Source organism: Amphiprion ocellaris, chromosome 21, assembly GCF_022539595.1.
Source record: "Amphiprion ocellaris isolate individual 3 ecotype Okinawa chromosome 21, ASM2253959v1, whole genome shotgun sequence".
In the NCBI taxonomy this organism is placed as follows: Eukaryota; Metazoa; Chordata; class Actinopteri; family Pomacentridae; genus Amphiprion; species Amphiprion ocellaris.
In genome coordinates this window covers 13,642,900-13,655,037 of record NC_072786.1, presented here as the reverse complement: position 1 = coordinate 13,655,037, position 12,138 = coordinate 13,642,900, and the positions used below count along the sequence as shown (strand labels likewise).

General features: G+C 39.4%; 1 protein-coding gene across 2 annotated transcripts in view; it reads right to left on the bottom strand.

The window, feature by feature from the left end:
- Nucleotides 1–2,922, bottom strand: part of LOC111578152 (uncharacterized) — a 150,685-nt gene extending 147,763 nt beyond the window's left edge. For both annotated transcript variants that reach the window (XR_008600281.1, XM_023284775.3), the window contains exons 1-2: nt 2,567–2,922; nt 1,083–1,732 (exon numbers count right to left, since the gene is read on the bottom strand). Coding sequence is in view for 1 of the 2 variants with exons in the window: in XM_023284775.3 (XP_023140543.2) it covers nt 1,083–1,732; nt 2,567–2,592 (676 nt within the window). In the remaining variant the exon portion in view is untranslated. The remainder of the gene's footprint in view (nt 1–1,082; nt 1,733–2,566) is intronic.
- Nucleotides 2,923–12,138: the final 9,216 nt, after the last annotated feature.

The following is a 12,138-nucleotide window of genomic DNA, read 5'->3' as shown; positions in this document are numbered from 1 at the left end:
AGTACTGCAGAAGCAATGGAAGTGTAGTATGAAGAGACTGCTTGGGCAGGTACTGCAGCCATATTTAAATCAGGTTTTAAAGTTTTATTAGTGTTGAAGAAATTTCACTCTTAGTTCTTCGAAGTTTGCTGTAGTGGGATGTTTATTGGTATTCCGGGTTTACCAACACAGAGCATGAGTCTGTGAAGGTAAGCCGACCCAGAACATGTGGCGAGTTCCCATTTTATAAGCATGGTCAGAGAGTGGGTCAGAGAGTAGGGAGGGTTCTGTATGTAAAGATGAATAGTGGTTAATTTGAGTATAGTTGCTAACCAGTTTCAGAGGGTAAGACAAAAAGAACAAGGAGTAATTGAATCAAGGACCTGGCAAACAGTTGCAAATGGAAAAGGTGTGACAACAAAAGTTAAGAGGAGGTCTGGCAGATAGTAACAAATGACAGAGATAAAAGAATTGTTTAGAACCATGGGAAATGGAATGAATGGCATGACACGTGACACTAGTTGCAAAAGGTGCTATTTTCTTCATTAATAGCATTTGATCACCCCTCAATTTAAAATAATTCAAGTATGTTAAACACCACAAACGAGAGGTATTGTAATATTCAAGGCTCTAGTGCACAATACACAACTTGGGAAAATGTGGGGGCTGTTAGGAACCCAGAAGTTCATTTTTACTGCAAGGTCAGTTTCGTCAATGATGGACCTGCAACAACTGAAACTGAATAACTATAGGAAATTGAATACTTAAATGACTTTGTATGTGTATTGGCATTTTTCATTTCATCAGGCTGGACTGTTAATTTGAGTGTCTAGGACATTTTGTAGACTTAAATGGTCATTTTGAAAATAAAGTAATAAACCAATAAAACATTTAAGTTACTGCCTTTTATAAGTTAGCTGAATAATGAATACAGTGTGCAGACGTCCTAAGGCAGAAACAAACTGACACAAAGAATTCTCAACTCCTGACAAACTGGAGCAGTAGGTCAGCCGGCTGATGAATTATTTAAAGATCTGACGCAGATATCCAACACAAAAGTAAGCTGAGCCTCAGTGGGACTGTGACGAATCACTCACACTCACCTACTGCCATGTGCTCCAGAGAGCCGACCACCAAGCTGTCGTAGATATGTCCTATCACCCTCTGTTCCAGGCAGGAGTGTTTATGTGGCCCTTGAGCAATGTGGGTGAGTATCTGGGTGAAAGTGTAGCCGCCGATGGAGGAGGCGTGGACCAGCACTGCCCTCTGTGAGAACTGAGGTTCCTCCAGGACGTTTAAAATCTCCAACCCATAGTCGAGCCCCCATCGAGGCCACAAGAAGTGCATCACACTGCTCTGCACCAGGAGGACATCCATGCCCCGGTCCAGGTACAGGTCCCTGTATTTGGCCACCGCTGCTGGCCGGGCACCGAGCCAGGAGAAGAAAACAAGAAGAGGGCGGCTAGTGGAGGCAGAATGTGACTGGTTTTGGGAGGAGACAGGTGTGTGTGAAGGTGAATCTGAGAGCAACGGAGATGAGGAAGCAACTGCAGAGGACGAGTCATTGAGGGGCAGAGCTGAGGATGAAAGGGACGACAAAGGGCAACGAGCTTGTGGATTTGGGACAGCTGCTGTGTGGTCCACTGCTCTAGACAAGTTTGTGCAGTAGTAAGTTATGCCATGGCTGATCTTTCTGGCTTCAAACCTCTCACTGCTGGCTTGATCAGATGTGGTTGCATCAGTTTTGAAGAGACTGGAACAAAAAATAATTCGGACTTAAAAGTGAATCATTGCCACAGTCTGACAGAGAAGACTGATATAGTATAATCACAAAAACTGTAACGTGGTATTTAAGATTTTCATGCATATATCCTCCCGAGATAATAAACACCAGATGTTTATCTTATCTTAAATGTACAGGGAAACAATGTGGGGCCCTCAGTATCTATCTATCTATCTATCTATCTATCTATCTATCTATCTATCTATCTATCTATCTATCTATCTCACTGAGATTATGTTATTGCATGTTACTACATAACTTTAAACTGTTTCTTCAGCTAATAAATAAATAAATGGTGTTTCATGACAGATCTTGAGCAATGGGTCTATTTTAATCATTGCAGCCATTACCATATAACCCCAGAGCTCATTCGGCTGCTTCCTATACTGTTTTTTAAAATTATTATTGTTGTCATTTAGCTGCATTAAGACATTCATATTAAGCGTTATAATCATTATATATCTAAATGTAACTCTGTACTGTGTGTTTGCTGTTCTATAGCAGTGTTCTTACAGGCTGAATACTAACAAATTGGGTGTGTGAATTTGGTTCCTCATAGTGTTGACGCACATAGCATGATACTGTGCATCTCTGTGTTCCTGTCTTGTCTGTACAGAACTCCCCAGAGGGAAGTTGATCTGTGAAACACTTTATAGCCTGCACCCACAGTGGCAATTTCACTGCACTACCGGGTCTCGGAGGTACAGCACATCATCATCTACGTGGTTTCATATCATGCGAGTTCCAATGCAAAGCAGGTCACACACGCAAGCAATGCCAAAGCGACGTGTCATGTGCTGTTACCCTGTGGAGAGCGGCAGGTTGCCCATTCTGAGGGGTCTAAATGTGCTCCGGTCCTGTCTGGAAAACGAGTGCAGACGTGTCGGTGAGATCTGCCACGGTGCCCGGCCTTTCGCAGCCACGGATCGCCCTGGATGTGGAAGAAGTGACGGCGGAGAGAGAGACAGCACCGCCTCCCCTCCACCGGCTCTCACCGCCCCTTCCACTCCTGCAGTCCTCCGTGAACGCGCACTCTCCTCATGCGACTGATGCGGCGCTCGCTCCCGTCAACTAAATAATACCTCGAGGTCGCGCATAAAAAACTAATCCGGCAGCTACAATGTAATTGTGACGTTAGAGTGTGTTCAATAATCGTTGGATTTTTTTCATCGAGCCTGCAGACTGTATCCCTGGATCTGTTATTTATAGATGAGAGCAGCTCGCTGTGCAGAACAACCTGTTACTGTGGCGATAATGCAATAAAACAAGAACACTTCACGAGGCTAAATGGAGAAACACAAGGTCATAAAGTGTTTTGGGACTGACCTACTACTCAAATAACTGCAAGACACTTCAGTGCCACAAGATGGAGCCACACACCTGCAAGACTAAATATGTTGGCGCTCATTCTATGACTTTCATAGGATCTTATATCTGTTTTTATCATTCTATGCTCAACCCTGCAAAAATGCATTTCATTAGACATAATCTTTGTTTTTCCACAATTCAATGCATTCCAGGAGTTGTTTGTCAGTTTTTCACTGTTTATTTTTCCTTGAACCTAAATCTAAATCTATCTGTCATCCTGCAAATCATTTTCTGAAAATACACTGAGCCAAAACACAGGTGCAGCATGTAAACAGCCTTCTTTTCTAATTTTCAGAAAAAGTAAATAATCTATTTCTACAATGTTTGTCAGACAATGGTTCAAGGGTCTTGAAAGCAAACTCAACACCTATCTTTTTAGCCGGGCTTGATAGGTTTTTTTTTTTTTATGTATTCATTTATTTCTTTATTTATTCACTTAATTAGAAATTTTAGTCTATTTAATGTACAGTTCATTATTTTTTTAAATATCGTATTCTCTATTTAGAATTTCTGACTTCTATTTCTATCTCTACCTCTACTTTTACAATAAATATTTTACTTTTTAAAAATTTTATCTATCTTATTTTACTTTGCTTTGTCTCATTTGATGTTTCCTCATTGTGCATGTGTTATTTAGGATGTTTATCCTGTTGTACTGTATTTCTATTTCTGGTATCTGTAAAGCACTTTCTGTTGCATTTTATTTGTATGTAAAGTGCTATATAAATAAAGACTGATTTATTGATCGAATTAAGCCGACTGTGGACAAACGTTTCTGAGATTTTCAACCTGTGACAAATTTTGAACCACTCTAGTCAGGTGTGGCTTTGAAACAACGATCAGATCACAGACACTCCTTTGATCAGTGATTATAAAAGACCACCTAAAAATGCAGCTTTATTCAAATGACACGATGCAACAGATGACAAGAGGAAAACGAGAACAGGTCGTTTTTTTCTATGCTGGTATGTCTGTTAGAGCTGGAATGAGACATTTTAATGTCCACAACTTCACCATTTGTGTCTAAAGAACAGCTTCACACAACATGGTATGATGGACAATCTGCCACGACTGCAATTTACCATGCAGGCCCAGAATTGTCACATCCATCCTGTCCATCTGCAAAATTGTCAGCGATCAGCTACAGAGACTCCTGATGAAGTCAGTGGTGTGCTCAAGCTGAGAGTATCTGCTCCGACTGTGAGGAATCTACTCAGGAAAGCTGGTTTATGGGTGAAGTGGCAGTATGGGCAGCGAGATGTCACAACGACCACATCTGCACTTCATTGCTGAGAATCTCAATACAAAGATGAAATCCTTACACCCGTTGTTATCCCATTCATTGACCGCCATCGCTTAATGTTTCCTCAAGACAATGCAAGTCCTCATGTCACCAGAATGTGCACTGCCCCTCTATAGTAGCAGCTGGAAAAGTTCCAGTCCTACTATGGTCTGCCGATTCCCCACCCACTGAACACGTGTGGGATGCTCTGGATGGATGTTCAACAAAGTAATCTTGTCCTCAAAAATGTCTATCAAATTCATCCAGCCCTTCAGGAAGAACGGGAAAACATTCAAGAAGCAACCTCAGTAACACTATGTGTCACTATGTGTGACTCATTATTGACTTATCATTCTCAATATAGTGTGTACTTTGTTGTTTCATGATTTCCATTCTGTTGCAACAAATACTTATTCTTCTATGTTAAAATGAATGGATTTAATTTAATCTAATGAAATATTACATGCTGCAATTATATATTTTTTTAGTACAGAATAAAACTCCCTTCATGAAGGCTATTTGTGGATGTATCAAATTTTCCTCCTACATAATAAGACAGAGGCACCAACAGTGTAAAAACCTTATTCTTGAATCCTCCACTGTGTCATTCTTGCATTGTGGGACTTTTCACTTTTAGATAAAAACACAAATCTATGGTTCCGTTCTGTTTACTGCACCTTATATTTCAGATTAGACTGTGTCCATCTACAAGGAGTCTGGAAACTCTTCATACAAGGATGGAAAAAGTACTCAGATCTTTTACTAAGTGCCACAGTGCAAAAACACTTAGTTTCAAGTAAAACTCATAGACTTTAAACAGCAGTTGTCATCGGGTTTGATTTTCAAAGTCATGCTGGAACATCACACTTCTTGCAGCTTCACAAGCTTCCAGTGGTGGAAAAGGCAGCACATTCATTAGTATATTGTGTATAATATTTGACATAGAAGTGTACCATGTTATTTTCATAATTACTTGAAGAAGGTGGGCGAACTCTACAGTCACAACAGCATGAAACTGTAGCAAACTTTACTCTTCACAGACTGAAATTTGAGACAGATCAGGAAGAAAAATGGCTGCTCAATAGTATTCTTTAATGGAACATGGAGCAAATAATATGCTACAAAAACCAGCTTATAATCTAATGACATTTACCCACTCAACAGCATGCATTTTAATTTATTGTGACACTGATTTTGTATGATTTAGTATTGTTGGCCTGAGTAAATACCAAGAACAACGCTGTAAATAAGTCCAGGATTTTAACGTTATACCCCAGACAATGTCTAATATGCTGTACTTTGCAGATGTTGGGGTATCGTTAACAAACCCAACCTAGAAGCATTAGTGAAGTAAAAGTATGTATGGATTATTAGAAAAAGTTACTTAAAGCATTAAAGCAATGCACTGTTACATTTGTACGTTATAAAATTGGATTACTGTTATTCATGCATTAACATGTAAGGCACATTTTAATTTTGTAATCAACTATGTCAGAATAAAGTGCAATGAAATGTGTTTATTCTATTATTATGAATGAAATTGTCTTGTTTGCTTCCATTTCCATCACTTAGTTGACTGGAAAGACAAACTGAGATGCTGACAGCAAAACATGAAAAATGCCAACCATGAAATTGCATCTTAGCTGCTGGAGACATCCGGCTGTGTCACGTTGTCTGCATTTAGACAGTTCAATGGGAACGAGAAGTAACTGTCACAGAAATGCGAAGTACGCTGTCAGCCTGTTTCAGTACTGTATTTTCTTTACCCCAGGTATTTGCTTCTTCCATTTTTCCCATTTGAATTCCCCTTAAGAAGCTGTCAGATAAAAATCATCTTATCCTACACTGCCTGTCAATATCACATGAGTATTATATAACTTCTGATGCTTCACTAGAATTTAAAATGAAGTTGTGTGGGTTTGAATAAAGCTTGGCTGCACAGAATGAGCCCACAGACGGTCCAACTGGTGCTTCTGACTGATTATAAACCTAAATCTGATTTGCATTAAGTTTCCATGTATGCTCAGCTCGGTGCGCCCTGCTGTTAAAGTGAGCCCTGGTTGTCGTGACAGCGTTGAGTGTAGGTGACTGTAAAATGTCGCAGTTGTGATCAGATCTTTCCATTCTTTCACATAGTGGCAGCAGAGGCAGTTTTAGGTCATCACATCCTCTCCTGCTTTCTCTTTTTTCTTCTCTTTCCTTGGATGTACTTTCCGCAGTCATTTGCACCTTCCCCCACCAGCACCCACAGGCACGCACATTACCTTATATTTTCCAGGACTTCTGTTTTATGTTTGACCTTCAGTATGAAAGCAATAAGTACCTAGCATAACATTAGCATTTATTTTGGGGAGCATTTATATGCACATTACTGTGATATGTAATTATAATCAGGTTTTTGAATACCCTAATGATGTATTAAACATAATATCCTTGTTTTAGATATCTGTGGGAGCCTTTATCCTACCTTTGACAAACCAATCAGCTGTATTCCAGTACAAACTGGGTTACTGTTGCATAGAAACACCTTATTCTGATCACTGTGGAAGTATCTCCCCAAATCTAAATATTAGCAGTCAGTGTAGTCAAGAAAACTAAGTATATAATAGTCAAAAAAGCAATTAAATCTGTACTTTAAAACCACAATTTTAAAATATTTTATATACAGCTTATCACACTCTTTACAAAGGGTTATCAACAAAATGCAGTAGAGTGGTTAATACAGGCAAACAGGAACCAAATGTTGAAAGACTAAAGTTGGAAATGTTCAGGTTTTTGAAGTAAGTCAAAGAAACCTGGAAACCAGATACCAAGACTCTACTAAAATCCTGAACACAGGGATCTGAATTTCCCAGATTTTCATGTGTTGTTTTAACAACCACACTTGATTTTTGACCACTTTTAGTCAACACTGTCTTACTTTTGGCAACCAAGTTAGCAATGAGTTTCCCATTCATACATTCAGCTGATATGTACGATCATTAGTCTTCATTTTGAATCACATATTTGATAAATTCACTCTCTTTATCTTTGTTTAATTGCTATATGATCAACCATGTTCATTAGTTTAAGCCACTAGCTTTGTAGTTCACTTTGTGGTGCTCATCAGTTAGCGTCGTTTATTAGAGTTTGCTTGCTGAAAATAAAGTTATCTGCTGAGGGTGGCGAGCTTAAACCAAAACAGCAAAATTGCAGGCTACAAAAGCAAACGAAGAGACTGAAAGATGCAAAACCACCACAGCTGAGGGAGAGAAATAATTCTCCATTCTAATAGCTGGAGCAACTCCATTCACTTTACATACAGTGATTTGATCCGTTGTAATATAAAAATACTGAATAGTGCAGCTTTAATTTAGTCTTTGTGTACAAACGTGTGTCTGTGTGCAACAGAAAAAGCCTGAGTTGCTTTCCCTGGCTCAGCATGGCCACTTTCAGGCTCAGTCAGGCAGAAAAATGTTTGAGTCCCACAAAAACATAACCCTCGCCCCCCAGGCCATGTGTCTGCGGTACCCTCAACACTAGCTGCCCCCCTCTGCCCTCCACCTCTTATTCCCATCTTATGTCATCCACTTTAACAACCCCCCCTCATCCCTGCTGATTTTCTATATATCCCCCCCCTTCTCAAAAGTTTCCTTCCAAGGAAAAGAGGCTGCAAGGACCACCCTCTGCTGCTGCTGCTGCTGCTGCTGCTACACAAACCCCCAGCCTTTCCTTTTTGCATTGTTTCACCGTGGCCTCTATTGTCCAACTATTGAGAGAGGGAGAGCTGGGAGGGCAAAGCAGGGAAGAAAAAGAGGGAAGAGAGGGTAGAATGTGCCCTCTCTGTTCTTTGGGCAGGAGGAGTCCCACCCACATCAGGGTGTGGAAATTCCGCTGTAGCTTCCTGCTTTTTCTCCCACACTTTTCCTTTTTACTCCTCTCACTCAGTCATTTTTGTCATATTTTCTCCTGGCATCATGTGCCTGCCAGACTGCTCAAGCATCGACTGAGGCTTCAAAACTTTCTGAGTTTGCATGAGCAGGTGGCAACAATGACACTGAAGGCTGAATGACAACAACTAAACACAAATTACAGAGTTAGAAGGGAGAATATAAGCAGAACCAACGCCAGGAAATGTGGAAATTAGCATTTTTTATGGTTGACCACGCTTGGCAGGCATGGCAAATCATAAGGAACCAAGAGCTACACTGTCTGGAGTTGTGCTTTTATCTAGCATTTTTTGCTTGTTTTGTTTTCTTCAATGACATTAATGCCTGAAATAAAAATTTTTGGTAAATAAAAACAAAAAACAAATCTCATGTTTAGCTCAAATAGCAATAGTGAACTCAATGTGCCTTAGGTTAATTCTGCAAATAAAAACTGTAAATTGTACTACTTAAAAGTCATTGTTGTTTAGAATCCCTAATTTGCTTGTAACTTTAGATTATTAATCTTGAATAAATTACAAAAAAATCAAATTAATTAGAGCCATGTATCCGGTCAATTTGCCAATAGTAACTTGACTTTTAACTCTGGTTTGGTCTCCACCAACTTCTGAAGGAATATGCAGCTCTTTGGTTGCTAGTTCTGTTTGCGCTTTGGTGAAACTGTACTGTAATATAGCTGGGGAAAAAAACAACACAGCTGAGAAAAAGCTGGAAAAGAAAATTGCAGATAGTGTGATGAGTTAATAGGCTTATCAATATCTCTCCCTAAAATTATATACTAGTTGCTTAGATGTCAGTTTCCCAAACATTCAATTAAATTATCATAATGCAACACGAGACTGTACAACAATTACCTGCGTAGTTCTTTTATGCTGCTCAAAAAAAGAAAAACTGTGTCGAGAATAAATCAAGTCATAAAAATGAAACTATTTTCAGGGTGATGTGGAGGAGGGATTCAGTAGTGTCAGTTTAAGCCTGGTTCTTTCAGCTGCTGTCAAACGGTTTTGAGTCAAGAACAAACACAAAATCAACATTTAAACAAGAGGTTTACTGCAAATCTTATAAAGCCAAGATAGGTACAGAGCAATGCTTTCTGAGGGAGAGAAAAACTCAATTCTGGCACCGACTTTGGACTGTGTGACTTCACAGATCTTTTACATGAAGGGAAAAGTTTAATACCACAGAAGAAGAAAAAGGAAAACTCCAAAAGCATAATGTGGGATCTGTAAACATTATTCAGTATCTATTCTTCCAGGAACAAGGAAACAGCGTTAGGCCTGTCACAACATGAAGTATGGTTATCTACCATTTCTTTATCTCTTTGCTTTCTTTTCCATCAGCCGTGCCCTCCCACCCAGCTCCTCCCAGCTTTCACCCTTCTTGGGGGCTGTGATTTGCATTCATAACATGCTTAAGAGCCGTTGTAGCGGATGTGTGACACCTGTCGTCTGAGGGAGGAGCTGTTTTTATCCCATCAGTCTTCCTTATTAGTATGGAAACCGTGTAAAATCCCCAGTAGGCGTACAGATCCGATGCATTAAACATACAGCCATTGATTACAGATGGCATTCCACACCTCACTGGACCCAAATACAAGCACCAAAATCGCGTTTGAAGCCTCTAGCCAGTATTTTGCATCTGAACCAGTTTTCTATATTGTTGATTTAGGTGTCGTACCATGGGCACAACCGTGAGCAAAACACTTATTCAAACCAGGCATGCAAGGTATATTAAAGTGCAGAAAACTATAGTAACAGGGTTAATCTGAAAAGAAACAAACAAAAAATGTATAAAGTGACAATTTAAACAAATAAATGACAAATTAGTTGTACAAAACACAGTGGGGTACTATGGCATTAGCAGTGGGTCAGATGACTGTGTATGATGTGATAGCTTGGAAACTTCATTGCTTTGGTTCAGTCTCATGGCTCTCATCTGTGTTGTTTCAGATGCTAGCGAACATGGTGGAGCATTTAGCAGTTGAAGAGACAAGGATTTATCTCAGTACTGGTACTAAAACAGAGTTAAAAGAGAGTAAATGTTGGACATAACTTTTTGTACCCCAGAACCTGCCAGTTGGTTTAAAAGTCATCTTCTATTTATTAAAAATCTTCAAAGTTACACCATTTATCAGAGCCAGAAACAGCAAAGACAGTCTAATTTTCAACTTTCTCAGAGTCCAAGAACTACTCATCTGTGACGTACCATTCTGTCTGAAAAATAGACCAAATTTAAGCTGAAAATAGCATGAAATTACTTTCTATCTACGTGTCTCATTTAAAAATTTTCAGAATTTAAAACATTCATATTGTCCATATTCCAAAAATAATAATAACAAAAAAATGTGCTCCTCGGCACAACATGAAGCCATTAGTAGCTCAGCTGCAACCAACACTCACATGACAAAAAAATGTACTTTTCAGCTGGTCTGCAGGCAGTGTTTACACAGATCATACAGGAGACAAGTATGGAAACAAATTAAAAATGTAAGTAGTAAAAGATCTATCATACGTAGAGCCACCATTTCCCTCAAAAATTGGTAACACCTGTGGGAAAAAGTGCTATGCATGTTGATTCCTGTTTTATTTCCATTTTCGTAAAATAAATAATCAGAGAAAAAACACTTTGCTATCCTTTTCCATTCACTTCTGCCTTTCCTCTGCTTCTTGCCACGGCTGTGCTGTTTCCATAGAGATGCAGGACTATTATTGCAGTAAAAAAAATGTGAGTAAAAATGTGACAGGAGCAAAAATAATAATTTTAAAAAAGCCCAGAAACTCCTTACAGTTCAGAATGTTAAACATAACAAGTTAAACACAACAATTCTGGGGGTGGTGTGATTGCATACAAAGTCAAACAGATGGTTGCAAAACTGTGTGACTCCACTTCTTAAATGTAAATAAACAGGCTGGAGGCTTAAACAGCATAAATAAGAGGAGTTTTGGGTAAGTTCTATAGACAGCCTGAGGCACCACACAAGCACATACATACACACACAGTCAGTACGTATTGTTTACTACATAGTGTTAAAGCCTGCATGCAGTCATTACAGAGCAACTTGCAAGAAAAGAACACGGACTGCGACCACCAAATCCACTCTAATAAAGTGAGCTGGTAAACTGCTTCCTGTTAAGTTTAAACACATCTTTAACGTGGTCGCTCACGGTCACAAATACTTCATAAAAAGCTCACTGTAATACTGCAAGCACTCCAGCTGCAGGCCTTTCTCTGCGTTTCAAGCGACTGCAGAGGATTTGTCCACCAAGGTCATCTCTGATCCTCATCTAACAGCCCTAATCAGCCGCATCAAATCTGGAGGGAAAACTGTCTGAGAAACACATTCACAACGAACACACATGAGAACTCACACACACTCTTCATTGAGCTGAAAATACACACAACGCTTGCGTGAGACTACATATACATGGAGATGTTGCGTTGCATGTTAAGAGTTACCAGCCGGATACTGGATTTTCCCCCCTTCTGATTGTCTTCATGGATTTTTTCAAAGGTCATATTTACACGACTCCTGCTGTTCCATATATTAAGACTTTGATTAATGATGCGTCGCAGTCAGGTTTTTATCTTTTACTTTAGTGAATTACGACCTACAAGAAGAAATATAATTAATAAATATACAATGATGTCAACATATGGTGGTAGAAAGGCATGCAGCTTTACTCGGCAGCCACGCACATGCATAGAGACATGCTTCTAATAATGTAGGCACAAGTTTAAAAACCTGTAGTAAGTAGAGCACGTGTTTTTATTGCTAAAGTTTTTGGGTGATTTGGGGTCTT